This window comes from Chiloscyllium plagiosum, chromosome 7, assembly GCF_004010195.1.
Source record: "Chiloscyllium plagiosum isolate BGI_BamShark_2017 chromosome 7, ASM401019v2, whole genome shotgun sequence".
In the NCBI taxonomy this organism is placed as follows: Eukaryota; Metazoa; Chordata; class Chondrichthyes; order Orectolobiformes; family Hemiscylliidae; genus Chiloscyllium; species Chiloscyllium plagiosum.
This window is the reverse complement of record NC_057716.1, coordinates 53,756,054-53,772,927: the sequence shown is the minus strand read 5'-3', so window position 1 is coordinate 53,772,927 and position 16,874 is coordinate 53,756,054. Positions and strand designations below refer to the sequence as shown.

General features: G+C 40.8%; 1 protein-coding gene across 12 annotated transcripts in view; it reads right to left on the bottom strand.

Annotated features, from left to right (window-relative positions):
• LOC122551601 (formin-like protein 2) overlaps positions 1-16,874 on the bottom strand; it is a 263,974-nt gene that overhangs the window by 83,194 nt on the left and 163,906 nt on the right. For all 12 annotated transcript variants that reach the window (XR_006312144.1, XR_006312146.1, XR_006312145.1 and 9 more), the window contains exon 3: positions 4,671-4,751. Coding sequence is in view for 9 of the 12 variants with exons in the window: in XM_043693754.1 (XP_043549689.1) it covers positions 4,671-4,751 (81 nt within the window). In the remaining 3 variants the exon portion in view is untranslated. The remainder of the gene's footprint in view (positions 1-4,670; positions 4,752-16,874) is intronic.

Sequence of the window (16,874 nt, the reverse complement as noted above, 5' to 3'; positions counted from 1 at the left end):
ATGGAATGAGCTGCCAGAGGAAGTGGTGGAGGTTGGTACAATTGCAACATTTAAGAGGCATTTGGATGGGTATATGAATAGGAAGGGTTTGGAAGGATATGGGCCGGATGCTGGCAGGTGGGACTAGATTGGGTTGGGATATCTGGTTGGCATGGACGGGTTGGACCGAAGGGTCTGTTTCCATGCTGTACATCTCTATGACCCTATGTTCAATGTCCATTCGATCCCGACTTAGTATCAAAAAACGGATTTCAAATGACCAACAAATGCATTCATTTCTGATTATCAAAACAATAGGACATTTCTACTGAAACATGAAATACAATATAATGAGAGAAAAGTACTTTAATGACAGTTGATTTTGAAAATGTAACAAAACGTCTGTTCTACTTTAGGATTATGTGTAAAAACACTATTTTAATCTCCACAGAACAAAAATATGATCAACCACGTTACACTACACATCAGAAAGTACTTTGCATACAACTAACAGCAAACTTATATAGTCATTTTGACTTTTGAGAGGTACCATCTCGCAAATTCTCCTGATGGCATATGATTTCCATATATAAAGCACTTAGCTGCAAAAGGCATGGCAAATTCCTTACAAAGCCGAAGCAATTTTGTCGACCTCAACATTCCCATATGTTGTTTCATACTTATAGTTATCGATTCAGGCTGTACATAGCAAGACAAGAACACTTTAAAGCAACCTCACTTGAGCATGTATTGTAATCCAGCAGACAGTATGCTTCTGCAAGTGCTACCAATTCATACCCTGTTCTTAAAAAAAGTCAATTGAATTTTGTAGAATTTATTTTTTATTATTTGATGAAAGTGTTAAAGTCCACAATGCCCGTGCTTTTTCATGAATTTCTCCAAGTACCAAGCAATGGCATTTACTCTGGCAGTAAAACCATAACATGAAGGGTGGTTAGTAAGTTTGCCGATGACACAAAGGTTGGTGGAGGTGTGGATAGTGTGGAGCACTACTGTAGGTTGCTACGGGACATTGACAGGATAGAGAGCTGGGCTAAGAAGTGGCAGATGGAGGTCAACCTGGGAAAGTATGAAGTTGTTCATTTTGGAAAGTCGAATTTGAACACAATTTACTGGATTAAAGACAGGATTCATGGCAGTGTAGAGAAACAGAAGGACCTTGGGGGTCCACGTCCATAGATCCCTCAAAGTTTCCACCAAGTTGATAGAGTTGTTAAGAAGGCATATGATGCGTTTACTTTCAATAGTGGAGCATTGACTTTATGAGGTTATGCTACAGCACTATAAAACCCTGGGTAGACCACAGTTGGAATATGGTGTTCAGTTCTAGTTGCCTGCTTATAGGAAGGATGTGGAAGATTTAGAGAGGGTGAAGAGGAATTTTACCAGGAGGTCATGTCTTATGAAAAAAGGTTGAGGGAGCTAGGGCTATTTTCATTGGAGTGAAGAAGGATGGGAGGTGTACACCTCTATCAAGTCAAGATGACGAGAGGCATAGATAGAGTGGCCAGCCAGAGTCATTTTCCCAGGGTGGAGATGGCTATCATGAGGGGGCGTAATTTTAAAATGAATGAAGGAAGGTTTAACAGCGATGTCAGAGGTAGGTTCTTTACACAGAGAATGGTGGGTGCATGGAATGCGCTGTCGGCAGTGATAGTAGAGTCATATACATTAGGGACATTTAAGTGACTCTTGGACTGGCATATGGGTGATAGTAAAATGAAGGGTGTATAGGTTAGTTTGATCTGACAGTAGGATAAAAAGGTCAGCACAACATCGATAGCCAAAGGGCCTGTACTGTGCTGGACTGTTCTATGTTCTATGAAACTCATCCAAAATAGGAAGTAAGGTCACACTTCCTTTTATGCTCTGTCTTATTCCTGTCTGACTGACTTATAAGGTGGCGTCATGCATCAGTGTTGTGTTGAAATTAAGGCACATTCAAAACCAAAAGAATACAAAGCCAGGATTATTCAAGCTGGAAGAAATTGCTTAGTGCAGTTCTGCAATCAGCTAATGATACAAAAATATAGAGGCTGATAAAATCCACACAAAATGCAAGAACATCTTGGCTGATCAAACAGAATATTTTTAGAACATGGAACTGACTGTTTCGGCTTGTTTCACTGGAACATAGGAGGCTGAGAGGTGACCTCACTTAGGATTGTAAATTCATGAATGCATTAGATAAGGTGAATAGGAAAGGTCTTTTCCCTAAGGTGGGAGGGGGGGGGGGTATTCAAAACTAGGTGCATATTTTTAAGGTGAGAGGAGAAAGTTTCTAAAAAGCTTTTACAAACATGTGTGACAACCTTTTTTAACAAAAACACTAAGAATGGTTAGTGTCTGGAATGAACTTCCAGAGGAAATGGTGGCTGCAGGTACAGTTACAACATTTAAAAGACATTTGGATAAGGACATGAATAAGAAAGGTTTGGAGGGATATGGGCCAAACACAGGCAGGTGGGACTAATTTAGTTTCAGAACATGGTTGTCATGGACTGGTTGGACCAGAAGGGTCTGTTTCTATGCTGTATGACTATGACTTCAGAAAAATAAGCAGAGCATTTCTTTCAATGTTCTGATGCTGAAAGGGGATATGCACAAAAATTATTTAACAAACTTCATAATTTCTGGACGTGCATTAAATTTTTGATTTTATGTAGTAAACGTTTCAGAGTCCATTGCATAGTAATCACAATCAATGATGCAATCGCTAACTTTTAAATATATACAAACTGAGATTACTTTTACCATGTTTCTAGTGGGAAAATAAAGTTGCAGGAGCTGATGTACCAAGACCATCCCACAAAATCAGGTTATTAAATCTCTTGTAGTCTTTGAGAGTTTTGCATGAGAGATCACAATCTTGTACTCTCCCACTTCAAAAATCACAATCTCACAGCACATTGCTAATTCCAGCTTTATTGTTTTCATATGCTTTCTCTAGCTGGAGTGTGTGGGAAAAAAAGACTATTTACATGGAGGTTCTCCAGTATTCATTGTGCCTTTGAAAATCATCCAATAAATCTTGTGGGCGGCACGGTGGCACAGTGGTTAGCACTGCTGCCTCACAGCGCCAGAGACCCGGGTTCAATTCCCACCTCAGGCGACTGACTGTGTGGAGTTTGCACATTCTCCCAGTGTCTGCGTGGGTTTCCTCCGGGTGCTCCGGTTTCCTCCCACAGTCCAAAGATGTGCAGGTCAGGTGAATTAGCCATGCTAAATTGCCCGTAGTGTTAGGTATAGGGGTAAATGTAGGGGTATGGGTGGGTTGCGCTTCGGCGGGTCGGTGTGGACTTGTTGGGCCGAAGGGCCTGTTTCCATACTGTAATGTAATCTAATCTAATACTGCAATTAAAGCTAGGATTTTGACTATGGATGGTAGTTGTAACCCTTCCACCATGGTGCTGGCTGGCTTTGGAAACAAAAAAAAGTCTTAAGAGTATTACTTATATCTATGGTCAGGTAAATGCATGTGCAAAGTGGTTGCTATATGTGTCTAGTTTCAGAGTTATTGCATTTCCAACTAATTTGAATCATTATTATGAAAGGCCATTTTCCTCTCAAAAAGAAAATTGACATTTCTCAGTTTCACAAACAGCCTTTTGGTCCACATCAAAATCAGTATTGTCACTTCCTTCTTTACCCACAAGGGAGGTGCTGGTGTAGTGGTAAGATCAGTGGACCAGCAATCAAGAACCCCGGTGCTTGAGGACACTGAGGTATGGGGGAAGAGGGTGAAATTAAAATTCAGTAAAATTCTGGAATTAGCCCAGTGCCAAACACAAAACCATACCCGATCATGGTAAAAATCGTGATTTGGAGATACCGGTGTTGGACTGGGGTATACAAAGTTAAAAATCACAACAGCAGGTTATAGTCCAACAGGTTTAATTGGAAGCACTAGCTTTCGGAGCGCTGCTCCTTCATCAGGTGGTTGTGGAGGACACAATTGTAAGACACAGAATTTATAGCAGAAATTTACAGTGTGATGTAACTGGAATTATATATTGAAAAATACCTTGATTGTTTGTTGAGTCTTTCATCTGTTCGAATACCACGATAGTTTCATGAAACTATCTGGTTCATGCTTCACCTGATGAAGGAGCAGTGCTCCAAAAGCTAGTGCTTCCAATTAAACGTGTTGGACTATAACCTGCTGTTGTGATTTTTAACATGGTAAAAATCCATCTGGTTCAGTCATATCTTTTACGGAAGGAAATCAGCCATCCTACATGCGATTCTAGACCCAATGATGTTGTTGGATAGACAATAAATGGTGACCTAGCCAGTGACACTTACATCCCATGAACAAATAGAAAAACAGCCAGATGGAATTCAGCTGCTCTGTGTAAATATGGAGTATGTAATGTGTGTCAACATCAATACAATGTTATCTAAAATCTTAGTTAAGTTATTTTCCTCCAGTACTTCAAAGCCACAGTCATAACAAATAGTGGTAATTAGTTAGAAGAAATCAACTAGGTAACAGACACCAGGAAGCTTCAGACCAAAATCTTTATTGCATTTATTGCATGATAACATCATGGACTTGAAAGAAACAATTACCTTACTAAGTTAAAACAATTGAATGTGAACTCATCAAGAAATACAAATCAACTAATAATTATAATAGAGTAACTCCAGCTTTTAGAAGCATTCCTTACCTTTCTGGTTACAGCTGGATCAAGATAACCTTTCAATTTCAGAATGTATGTATGTGGAGGATTTTTCACTTGAAATCTTTCCTAAAGTGACAGAAATATTTGCACATTAGTTTGTTTAATGTGACCACTTGAAATTTGAAACCACTAAATTTGAATAATTGACTGTGTGTTTAAGGCACTAAATGCTTACAACTACTCAGTCTCCTATTCAAATCTAAAATGGCTTCCTATAACTAAGATCAATGCAAAAGACATTAAAAAGTACCAAAATCCAATCTATCAAGCCGATACTTCCATTTCTCAAGCTCTGGCTTGATTTTCTCTCTTAGGAAGCAATATTTTCTCATGGTTATGCATCTATTAGTTAGGGAACAGTTGTGCTTCCAAGTTCTGGCTTCAAAGCGAACAAAACACCAGAACAAACAATATCTCTATGATGTCAATGTAAAATATAAACTAGAGCACACTCAAAACATCTTTCACAAAGAGTTCAAGCGTTGGATGGTACCAGCCAATCTTGTAACTGCTTTCTTTAAATTGTTTATCCTTGCTGGTGTACATTTTCATGGACACAGTCTGAAGTTTCAATTGCCAAGGTCAACAGGCTATTATTATGATTACCACAATCTTGTCAAATTCTGCTTTGCTCACTAATTTCCAGAAGAGGGAGGAGAATATGTAAGTAATTGGAAGCACAAATCACTGAGTTCTCTCCAAACCAAAACCAGTGTAGTTAATTGTAAACACAATCATTCCTGTCAACCCAGCATAAACTCTGAGGATTGAATCTGGTGTTTTGGGGTCTGTTCAGTTTAGCTATTTACAGGACACCAATCACCAAGTGAGGTCCATCCAGCACTCAGTCTGTTTAAATTCTGAAAATCATCCAAATTTACCTTCCCATCCTAGAAGCATGTGTTAATGAATGGATGCTGCGTACATGTCCAGATTAATTCATGACACAGATTCTGCAAAAGGAGTACACTGCATGGTTATCCTTTGTTATTTTCTTAACGTTATCATCCGGCATTTGACGGAACAAACCAGTCATCAAAATGCAGACAATGGTCGGTAAAAGTGAAAAATTGTCATCACAGATGTCACTTTCTCAGTCTGAATGCAAATTCTAAACATCAACACTATCAACCTCTTTTTACCCTTTTCGTCCTTCTTTAATGCACTTCTTTTTATAGTCGCCTATGTGTATCATGGTATGTAGTAGGTCATTATTTTCTTAAGGCTTTTTAAGTTACTTACTATGTACCAATTGTGCCAGTTTAGAATGAGCGAATTACGGGAAGCAATTGTAAAACTTAACCTTCTGACTCTAATATTTTTCATTATTGCATTCGGTTTGAAACTCACACCTCTACAACATATAGCAAGCCCCTGGAATTAGATAACTAAGCACGACACTTGCAGCTGAAAAGCTGTGGCTGGGATTTTCCCTTTTATTGCCCAATTAGATGCCTTTAAGTGCGAGACATTACCCTCTGCCACAATTATGTCAGTCTGCCAGTGGTCATTAATTGACCACTTAAATATCTTAATTGGCAGCAGGTTGGGAAGGTTGACAGAACTTAATTCCTGCAAGGCCATGGTGGGGGTGGGGGGAGCTGACACACCCCGGTACCAACTCACCCAATTATCTGTCCTTCCCTTGACATTCCCAACGACTTTTAGGGAGGTGAAAATCCTGGGAAGTATATCAGCCAATGTTCAAAGTCCTAAAATAGCAAATTAAAGTTTCCAGATGGATCATGATGATGGACTACGATGCCATGTTAACGTGAGAAAATCACTAATATGATCATATGTTGGTTTAAATCAATATGTAACACTTTCCATGTTCGTATTAATTAAATATTTATATTGAATAATAACAATGTATTATGTACTGATTATCACATTCGCATGAAGAGTCAGCTAAAGTGCCCTGGAAACAAGGACATAGAAGATAGGAGCAGGAGGAGGCCATTCAACCCTTCGAGCATGCTCCATTCAGCACTATCATGGCTGAGCAGCCAACTCAATAGCTTAATCCTGTTTTCTCTCCATAATCTTTGAACCTATTCACCCCAAGTGCTATATCTAGCTGCTTCTTGAAAACATTCAATGTTTTGGCATCAATGTTCACCAAGGGTTCTCATGGTACACTGGTTAGCAAGGTTAGATCACATGGAATACAGGGAGAACTAGCCATTGGGATACAGAACTAGCTCGAATGTAGGAGACAGGATGGTGGTGGAGAGTTGCCTTTTAGCCTGGAGGCCTGTGACTAGTGGTGTGCCACAAGGTTCAGTGCTGGGCCCATTGCTTTTTGTCATTTACATAAATGATTTGGATGTGAACATAGGAGGTAAAGTTAGTGAGTTTGCAGATGACACCAATATCGGAAGTGTAATAGACAGCGAAAAGGGTAACCTCAGAGTATAACGGGATCTATATCAGATGGACCAATGGGCGAAGGAATAGCACAAAGTTTAATTTAGATAAATGTGAGGTGCTGCATTTTGGAAAGCCAAATCAGGACAGGACTTATACACTTAATGATAAGATCCTGGGGAGTGTTTCTGAACAAAGAGACCTTGCAGCACAGCTTCATAGCTTCTTGAAAGTGGAGTCATAAGTAAATGGGATGGTGAAGGCAGCATTTGGTATGCTTTCCTTTATTGGTCAGAGCATTGAGTATAGGAGTTGGGATATCATGTTGCGGCTATACAGGACATTTGTTAGACCACTTTTGGAATATTCTGTGCAATTCTGGTCTCCCTCCTATTGGAAGGAAGTTGTGAAATTTGAAAGGGTTCAGAAAACATTTATAAGGATGTTGCCAGCGTTGGACAGTTTGAGCTATAGGGAGAAGTTGAATAAGCTGGGGCTGTTTTCCCTGGAGCATTGAAGGTTGAGGGGTGACCTTATTGAGGTTTATCAAATCATGAGGGGCATGCATAAGTTGAATAGATAAGGTATTTTCCAAGGGGTAGCAGAGTCCAGAACAAGAGGGCAAAGGTTTAGGGTCTGAGGGGAAAAATTTAAAAGGGACCCAATGGGCAACATTTTCACACAGAGGGTGGTGAGTGTATGGAATGTGCTACCAAAGGAAGTGGTGGAGGCTGGTACAATTACAACATGTAAAAGGCATTTGGGTGGGTATACGAGTAGGAAGGGTTTACAGGGATTTGGGGCAAATGGGTCCAGATTAGTTTAGGATATTTGGTCAGCATAGACAGTTGGACTGAAGGGTCTGTTTCTGTGCTGTACATCTCTATGCTTCTATAAATACTTCCTGTAGTCATGAATTCCACAGGCTCTCACCATCTTTGGGTGAAGAAATGTCTCCTCACCTGTCCTAAATGGTCCACTCCGAATCCTCAGTCAGCAGAGGGCAAATGAATAATTCAAGTTCATAGTTCTGTTGAGTACCAAAGCTCACGTAGAAAATGCAGAGGAGATCCAAAAAGGGATAAATAGGGACCAGGACAGAATAGGAGTATAAATTAACAGCTGCTATCAAACAGAAACCGTAAGTATTTTGTAAATATGTAAACAGCAAAAGAGGAGGCAAAGGAATGGTGAAGCTGATTACAGTGCTAAAAGAACATTTTTAAGAGGAAGATGACATGACTGATGTACTTCACATTTGCTAGAATACAGAAAAAATATGCTGCAAAAGTAGCAAAAAAAAGGGAAGTAGCAGTGATAAAGATAGAATAGCAAAAGATACAGAGAAGGTACTTGAAATTAGAGAAGGTAACAAGATAGTTCAGTGTTTTTTTGTACATACGGACTTCAAAAAGTGTTTGCTGAAATACCACATCATAAACGTGTAAGCACCATCAAAGCTCATTGGATTAAAAGCACGAATACAAAATTTGCTAAGAGAAAGAAAGCAGAGAGGAATACTGGAGAACTGCTCTTCAGGCTGAACGCAAGTCCCCTAATGGTCAATATTAGGGTGACTGTTTTGCTATATATTAATGACTAGAACTCTGGCAGACAGGGCACAACTTCACAAATTGCAGCTGAAAAGAGTTCAGAAATGTAGTGACCAATGAGAAGCCTACTGACAGTGGATCAAAACAGAGAATTACAACACCAGCGTTTAAACAGAAATAGAGTTTTTCATAGACAAATGTGAAGAGCAATATTTTATTGGAAGAATAACATTTGCCATCATTACTTGATGAAATTATTAAATTTCTTTATTAGATTTTCTACAGTGTGGAAACAGGCCCTTCGGCTCAACAAGTCCACACCGACCCTCCTAGTCAAAGGTCCCTTTGACTCGGCACCTAACACTACGGGCAATTTAGCATGACCAATTCACCTGACCTGCAGGTCTTTGGACTGTGGGAGGAAACCGGAGCACCCGGAGGAAACCCACGCAGACACGGGGAGAACGTACAAACTCCACACAGACAGTCACCCAAGGCTGGAATCGAACCTGGGACCCTGGTGTTGTGAGGCAGCAGTGCTAACCACTGAGCCATCGTGCCACCCCATTATGGGATTTACAATTGCACAGTTACACAATGTAAGCTCTGGTTGCTGAGAGAGATTCCTCACTCCATCCAAAATGTACAGAAAAATTCTTGCAAATGGAATTGATGCAAAATCACTTGAACTAATATGGATTTAGCCATTTCATATTATTAGCTTCACTATTAATAGCCTTGAAAAAATTGAGATTCATTTTAAATGGCACATTAGATCAGGAATACTTCTGAAGCACTATTCTGGCACTGAAAATTAAGTGTTAAATTTGTGGACTGTCAAATTTCTCCACTAATGATAAATTAAATCCATAGATATTTAGAAATATTTAAGTTAATTATACAGTTACTGTACCCACCTCCCACCAATGCTCATGCTCTAATGCCTGCATTATTTTTCTCACTCAGTCTGACTCATCCCAATCCCAACCCCAACACCACTTAACCCCGCATGCCTTCTGTGCTGCCTAATCACTCACATGGGACACTTCCCCAGCTGTACCAACAGTAATAGCTGCGCCACTTGCTTTCATTCCTGTAATAGAGTCATAGCAATACACAACTCAGAAACAGGCCTTTTCATCCAACTCGTCCAGGCCAACCAGTTATCCTAAACTGATGTAGTCCCACTTGCCAGCATTTGCCCATATCGCTCTAAACCCTTCCTATTCATATACCCATCCAGATGCTGTAATTACACTAGCCTCCACCACTTCCTCTGACAGCTCATTCCATACATGGACCACCTGTGTGAAAATGTTGTCCTTTAAATCTCTTAAATCTTTCCCCCCTTGCCTTAAACCTATGCCCTCTAGTTTTGGACTCCACCCCCCACCCTGGGGAAAAGATTTTGTCTATTTACCCTCATGCATTCCACTCATGATTTTGTTAACTTCTATAAAAGGTCACCCCTCAGCCTTTGAAGCTCCAGGGAAAACAGTCCCATCCTATAGCTCAATTCCTCCAACCCTGGCAACATCCTTGTAAACCTTTCCTGAACTCCTTCAACATTCACAACACCCTTCCTGTAGCAGGCAGACCAGAATTGCACACAGCATTCCAGACATGACCTAAACAATGCCCTGTACAGCTGCAATGTGACAACCCAACTTCTATACTCAATGCGCTGACCAATAAAGGAAAGCATACCAAACACCACCTTCACTATCCTCTCTACCTGCAAAGCCACTTGTAAGGAACTATGAAGGAACCCTCCAAGGTCTCTTTGTTCAGCAACACTCCCCTGGACCTCACCATTAAGCGTATAAGTCCTGCCCTGTTTTGCTTTTCCAAAATGCAGCACCTCACATTTATCTAAATTAAACTCCATCTGCCACCACTCAGCCCATTGGCCCATCTGATCAAGATCCCGTTGTACTTGGAGGGAAGCTTCTTCACTGTCTACTACACCTCCATGTTTGGTGTCATCTGCATATTTACTAACCATAGCTCCTCTGTTCACATCCAACCCACTCACATAAATAATGAAAAGTAGAGGACTCAGCATCGATCCTTGTGGCAAACCATTGGTCACAGGCCTCCAGTCTGAACAGCAACCCCCACCACCACCCTCTGCCTTCTACCTTCGAGTCAGTTCTGTAGCTAGTTCTCCCTGTATTCTATGTGATCTAACCTTGCTAACCAGTCTACCATGAAGAACCGCGTCAAAAGCTTTACTGAAGTCCATATAGATCACATCCACCGATCTGCCCTCATCAATCCTCTTTGTTACTTCTTCAAAAAACTCAATCAAGTTAGTGAAATATGATTTCCCATGCAGAAAGTCATGCTGACTATCCCTAATCTCTTCCTGCCTTTCCAAATACATGTAAATTCTCTCCCTCAGGATTCCCTCCGACAATGTGCCCACCAATGACGTCAGGCTCATCGGTCTATAGTTCCCTGGCTTGTCCTTACTACCTTTCTTAAACAGTGGTACCACGTTAGCCAACCTCCAGTCCTCCTGCCCCTCACCCCAGGCTATTAATGATACAAATATCTCAGCAAGAGGCCCAGCAATCACTTCCCCAGCTTCCCACAGAGTTCTTGGGAATACCTGATCAGGTCCCTGAGATTTATCTACCTTAATGTGTTTAAGACGTCTAGCAACTCCTCCTCTGTAATATAGACATTTTTCAAGGTGTCACTATTTACTTCCTCACATTCTACATCTTCCATATCATTCTCCACAGTAAACACTGATGCAAAATACAAGTTTAATATCTTCCCCCATCTTCTGCAGTTCCACACGTACATGGCCTTGCTGATCTTTGAGGGGCCCTATTCTCTCCCTAGTTACCCTTTTATCCTTAAATGTACTTGTAGAATACCTTTGGATTCTTCTTCACCCTATTTGCCAGAGCTATCTCATGTCCCCTTTTTTTCCTCCTCATCTCCCTCAAGTATACTCGTACTGCCTTTATACTCTTCTGTGGATTCACTTGATCTCTGCTGTCTATAGCTGATATGTTTCCTTCTTATTTTTGATCAAAACCTCACAATTTCTCTAGTCATCCAGCATTCCCTAGACCTACCAGCCTTGTCCTTCACACTGACAGGAATATACTGTCTCTGGACTCACGTTATCCCATTTTTGAAGGCTTCCATTTTCCAGTTGTCCCTTTACTTGCAAACATCTGCCTCAGTCAACCTTTGAAAGTAAACCTGCCTCTCTCCTTCCAGGAGGAAAGCAGCATACAATAGAGCAGAAGGCATTAAAACAGTATTGTCATTCAGCTCCTCACCCCTTATTAGGTGAAGATCCTGTATCTGACCACCCTGAACAAAGTTTGGACTAATATTGTAGGCTCTCCTTGACTTACTGTGCTGGAATCCCTCGAGAGAAGGCTAACCCCTTTACCAGGGTCTACCGAGGAATTGCAACAAGCGTTCTGACTGCGCTGAATGGGATGTCAAGACAGCAGTAACGGCAGCCTGGTATCTCTGCCTGAGGGGGAAAAGCACAGAAGGGCAAGGCAATACAAGGCAGGAACAATATGAGCATCCAGATTGGCCTCCTAAAACTCAGTCTCGCAGAGCCTAACAGACATCGGACATGCAGATTGGCCCAGTCCATGAGCTGGGTGCATATCCCCGAGTGCATACCATCTTGCTGCAGCGTTACAATGATAGCTGCTAGTGCAGCTAAGGTGCAGTGGTGCAGTGCTGTAATGCAGAAACATTGTGAGTGGACCAGATGGACTACAGGCTTCCTTGTAGCTACTGAGTATCGGATGCCAATGTCTGTGAATGAGAGTGCGTGGGGCCAGTGCCCACATAGAGTGGCCTGAAATGTCGACGCCCAGTTTCCTTTCAAGCAAGCTGTCAGTAGAATCTGCCAAGTACCTATTCTGATCTCCGTATCCAGTTTTCCCAATGTTTAGTTTGTTGGGAGAGTTTGGCAAGATCAGAACCTGAATATTAATGAAGGGAGTTGGGCCGTAAACAAGGAGCTTAACAAGTGCTGCTCTCCATCAACTGGCAACTCACCACAATCTAGAGAGAATGTTGCCATATGGCATGTGAGAAGTGGAAAAGGTGGAGTGAGATATCTTGATTTTGAGGTAGGACTCGCTGCATTTCTTAGCTTATTCTGCAACATGTCTTGCCATAGCCCACATCACTCAGACCCTTTTAGGATTCCACCCACAATGATCAATGATATGGTCAGGATTGATTTTGGCCATGATTTGTATTCCACATAGTTAAGTCACTGCATGCATTGTACCTGCTGAATTTGATGATTACAGATAACAAATCTATATCGTGAAAGTGCTGATTAATCAAACTGCCCCTTGAATGGCCTCACGTTGCTTACAAGTGGAGTCTGTGTCCTTAGACAGAAAAAAGCTCATACTCTGTGTAGTGGCAGCCATTCCTTATTGCAAATGGGATGAGGATGAAAGGCAACACTGGCTGTGCTTCACAGGTGACATCCAGGTAACATCCGACACCATTACATTCCTTTCTTCCTTACACTCCTTGTTGACCCCATCAGTTCCGAGTTTCTTCATTCATTCATTCATTTAAGTCTTTACCTCCTCAAATTACCCTTCCAAGCTCTGGGCCTACAGATTAGTTTGTATACATCATGATACATTCTGTCATCCCATTGAAACTAAGGTGGCTGTGGCTGTCAATGACACTTCCTCCAACAATAACACATGCCTCTAACGCACTATTGTCTACCACACCCTTATATGCCGAGTTGCACCCTGTTACAACTCTTGACCAGAATGCTGACTCCAATTTGCACATTTGACTACCCCAAAGTGTCAGCCACACCAGCGTCCCCGAAAACCACCCTCTTGACTTCCAGTGACCGACCTCCAGGACTGACCACGGCATGCCGCTGACCAACTTGGAATAACAGTCCTTAAATGAGAAGTGACCAGACCTCTAACAGTGCATTACTGAAGTGGTAAACTTTATCCTAATTGGAGATGCACCACGATGATATGGTGACTCTGGTGCATGTCTAATGCAGACTTCAATGGACAAAGGGTACAGATGGTCACTGTCCAGGGAGCATGCCCTGAGATGTTGCAGAACACTGTGAGGAATGGAGGTCCAGAGGAGCATGCAGCGAGCTGGAGCTGCCAAGTACCTACTCAGACTTTCATGTTAGGTATTGTCGCTGTCTAGTTTCGCTGTACTACCTGGTAAAACAGCAAACTGTATGCAAGCAAAAGGAGACTAGGTAACAATGAGGCTGATGCACTCAAACAGACCACTCACCACTTATTGGCAAGATTCTTGTCTTGCTGTCAAAATGTTAGGTGAAAACCCGACCATTTTTCCCTACATCAAGAATTTCAGGCTGGTTTATAATCAAAACTGTGTGAAGTGTCAATTTTTGGAGGCTCATGAAGGGTTTTTCTCCGAGGTAACTAACCACAATTCTCCACCTGATTGTATATGCATAGCACCACCCTTGTGCTATTCTGCATTCACCAGCTGACACCACATTTAAAAGAAACACTGTACACAGTCAATTGTTGATAGCCATGAGCACCTTTCAAATACAAGACACAGCAAGGAAATGAGAAAGAATGACTTCTGAGGGCACTTAAGTGTCACTGGCGACCATTTACTGGAAATAGTTCAACATTTGCAAATGTACTAAATACCTGCCTGATTGACTGTCACTTTAACTGCAGCTAGAAGACTCAAGCTCCATAGGCGACCTGTCCTTAGTACCAAACCATGTTAGGGCACTGTCAGAGGGTGGATCATTCTTTCCCAAACGCCCAGTGCACCATAATATCTTGCCATTATTAAGTGTGGGAGCATCACATGTTTAGAAAGTCAAACATAGTTGAAAACAATAACTGGTGCCTTTAACTTTTTTTTGAACAACAAGAAAAGGGAAAAACAGAAGAAAAAATAGCTACATTTGCCTCTGGGCATAAACAGGGGCTGCTTGAATTTCAAGCAACAACAAACTTACTAATGAATGATCATTAGAACCAGCTCATTATTTTTCGGGAATAAAAATAAAATACCGCAGATACTGAAAATATGAAACACACAGAAAATGCTGGAGTAATTAAGAGAAATGGAGTTAACATTGAGTCCAATATGACTCAAAGTCATATCCAACTCAAAGCATTTACTTCGTTTTCTTTCCTCTACAGATGCTGCCAAAGCTAGAGTTAATGGAAGCAGGTGTCAACTAAATCCAGCCTAGCTTTTTATGTTCCATGTCACAGCATTGAGGGTGATGCTTTTCCAAATTTTTCTCCTCAGAAGACTGCTGCCATTCTTCCAGCCCTTTTATCCCATCCCTCCTTGCCTGCTCAAGTTGTGCAGGGAACAGCAAGTAAGGATTATGCAGCACACTCCATCAGGGGTATCCTGCAAGGCCTTCTCCACCACTATTGTAAGGCATTTGGCTCTTAAGTCAAAGAAGGAACATGGGAGTTCTTCTGACAGCTCCCAGGGCACAGACTTATAAGACATTGTACCAATGATCCCTGATGACTTGTACATATATGGAATGGAAGTCTTTTATGAAGTCAGCCATATTATGAGATGAAAAGTGTGAAAATCAGTACTTATTCAATTATCTCAATAAAACATAAAATTTCTCCCAATAGCAACATTACCCATCTTTGATAAAATCCAGTCGGAATTGATAATTCACATCAATCCCAATGCCTTTGTAAAGCTATGGCTACTGTAAAAAAAGATAAGTGCAGTAGAGACCCCTGAGAAATCAAAATCCTAACCAAACCAGCTGTTGACATTTTAACCACCTCGTAACTTGGGCACTTTTATCTATTTTAGAGTCATAACAAGAACGCCAAACAAAGACAAATGTGTAGTTCACAAGATTAAGATTGATATCTCTTCAAGTGTTTTGTCTGCTGTTAGTACTCCCAGTCCTCCATGCTAATTTGTGGAATGTGTTGATTGCAACAATGTGGGAATATTGCTCGCGTTTGATGAAGGCAAAATGTACCTTCTACTTCTGCAACTGTAACAGTTATAGCTCATCAGCTCCAAATGAGACCAAATAAATTAATATTTAATGCAATGTAAAATCATTTAACATTTACTTTTTAAACAATTCCAAGGACTTATGCTTCATATTTGATTAGTTGCTTCTGTTTGCAGTCTGAGTGAAAAATGTCTAAAAATTGTATCAATGGCATTATTACACACAAAATAGAATAAGTTCTGCTATAGAATCATTAACAGTCCATGAAATATATTTATATTCTATAGGGTATTCCTGGTTTTATTATGCATACTGCTATTTTGCAAAGAATATGAGCAATTATTTTAAACAACATCAATGAATGGAATGGTGCAATGGTACGCATTTACAGATCACTCTTCACTTCAGAATGCTTCAATTGTTCATTAGTTTGAAATGCAATTTAGAAATACTGGGTAGATTTCTCAACTTGCTGTCTGGACATGAAATGAAAATTGGGCAATTTTTAAAATGGGCAATCGATCTGCAAAACCAGCAAATGCCGAGGCAGCAGGCTGAAAATCTACTTTATTGCTCTTATGATTAGCTGCTCTCTCATTAGAAAGAGACAACTGGTGGTGGCTTAACCTGAGGGTCACTACACCTGAGGTTAGGGGACAGGTTGAAAAGGATAGACTTTCATGGTAATCTCAGCCAGTGCACGGATTGAACCCACACTACTGACATCTCTTTGCACTGCAAACCAGCCATTCAGCCAACTGAGCTAATGGTTAAGTAGACAAAATATTCAAGACAGTCTATCCTAATTAAGACAACAGAAAACTGGATTCATTTTTGGTGAAATATATTAAAGTGCAATATATATTTGAATGTTCAAAAGAACTGTGTAACAAGTACAGGATAAGAACACCACTTGTTTACAGCAATAAATTACTGTATGAATTGAACTACTGAAAACAATGATTGTAAGAAAATTTTGAAAATGTAAAATGAAGAACAAAAACTGATCAGCAGAGAGATTATAAATAAACAAGGAATCAAATTGGCAAAATGATGTAAACTGCACAGTAAAAGGTCAGAACACTCAACAATCTCAGCAGCATCAGCAAGAAAGAGTATCCCTCTGTATCAAGGGCTCTGGCTACAGATGTGACCTGCAAGCATCCACAGCTCAAAGGGAATTAAAAGAGACCACACCGCTTCCCAACACTGAGCACTGGCCTCAGTGGCAGTTCTCTAGCCATTTTTGGGAAGATTATGGCTGTG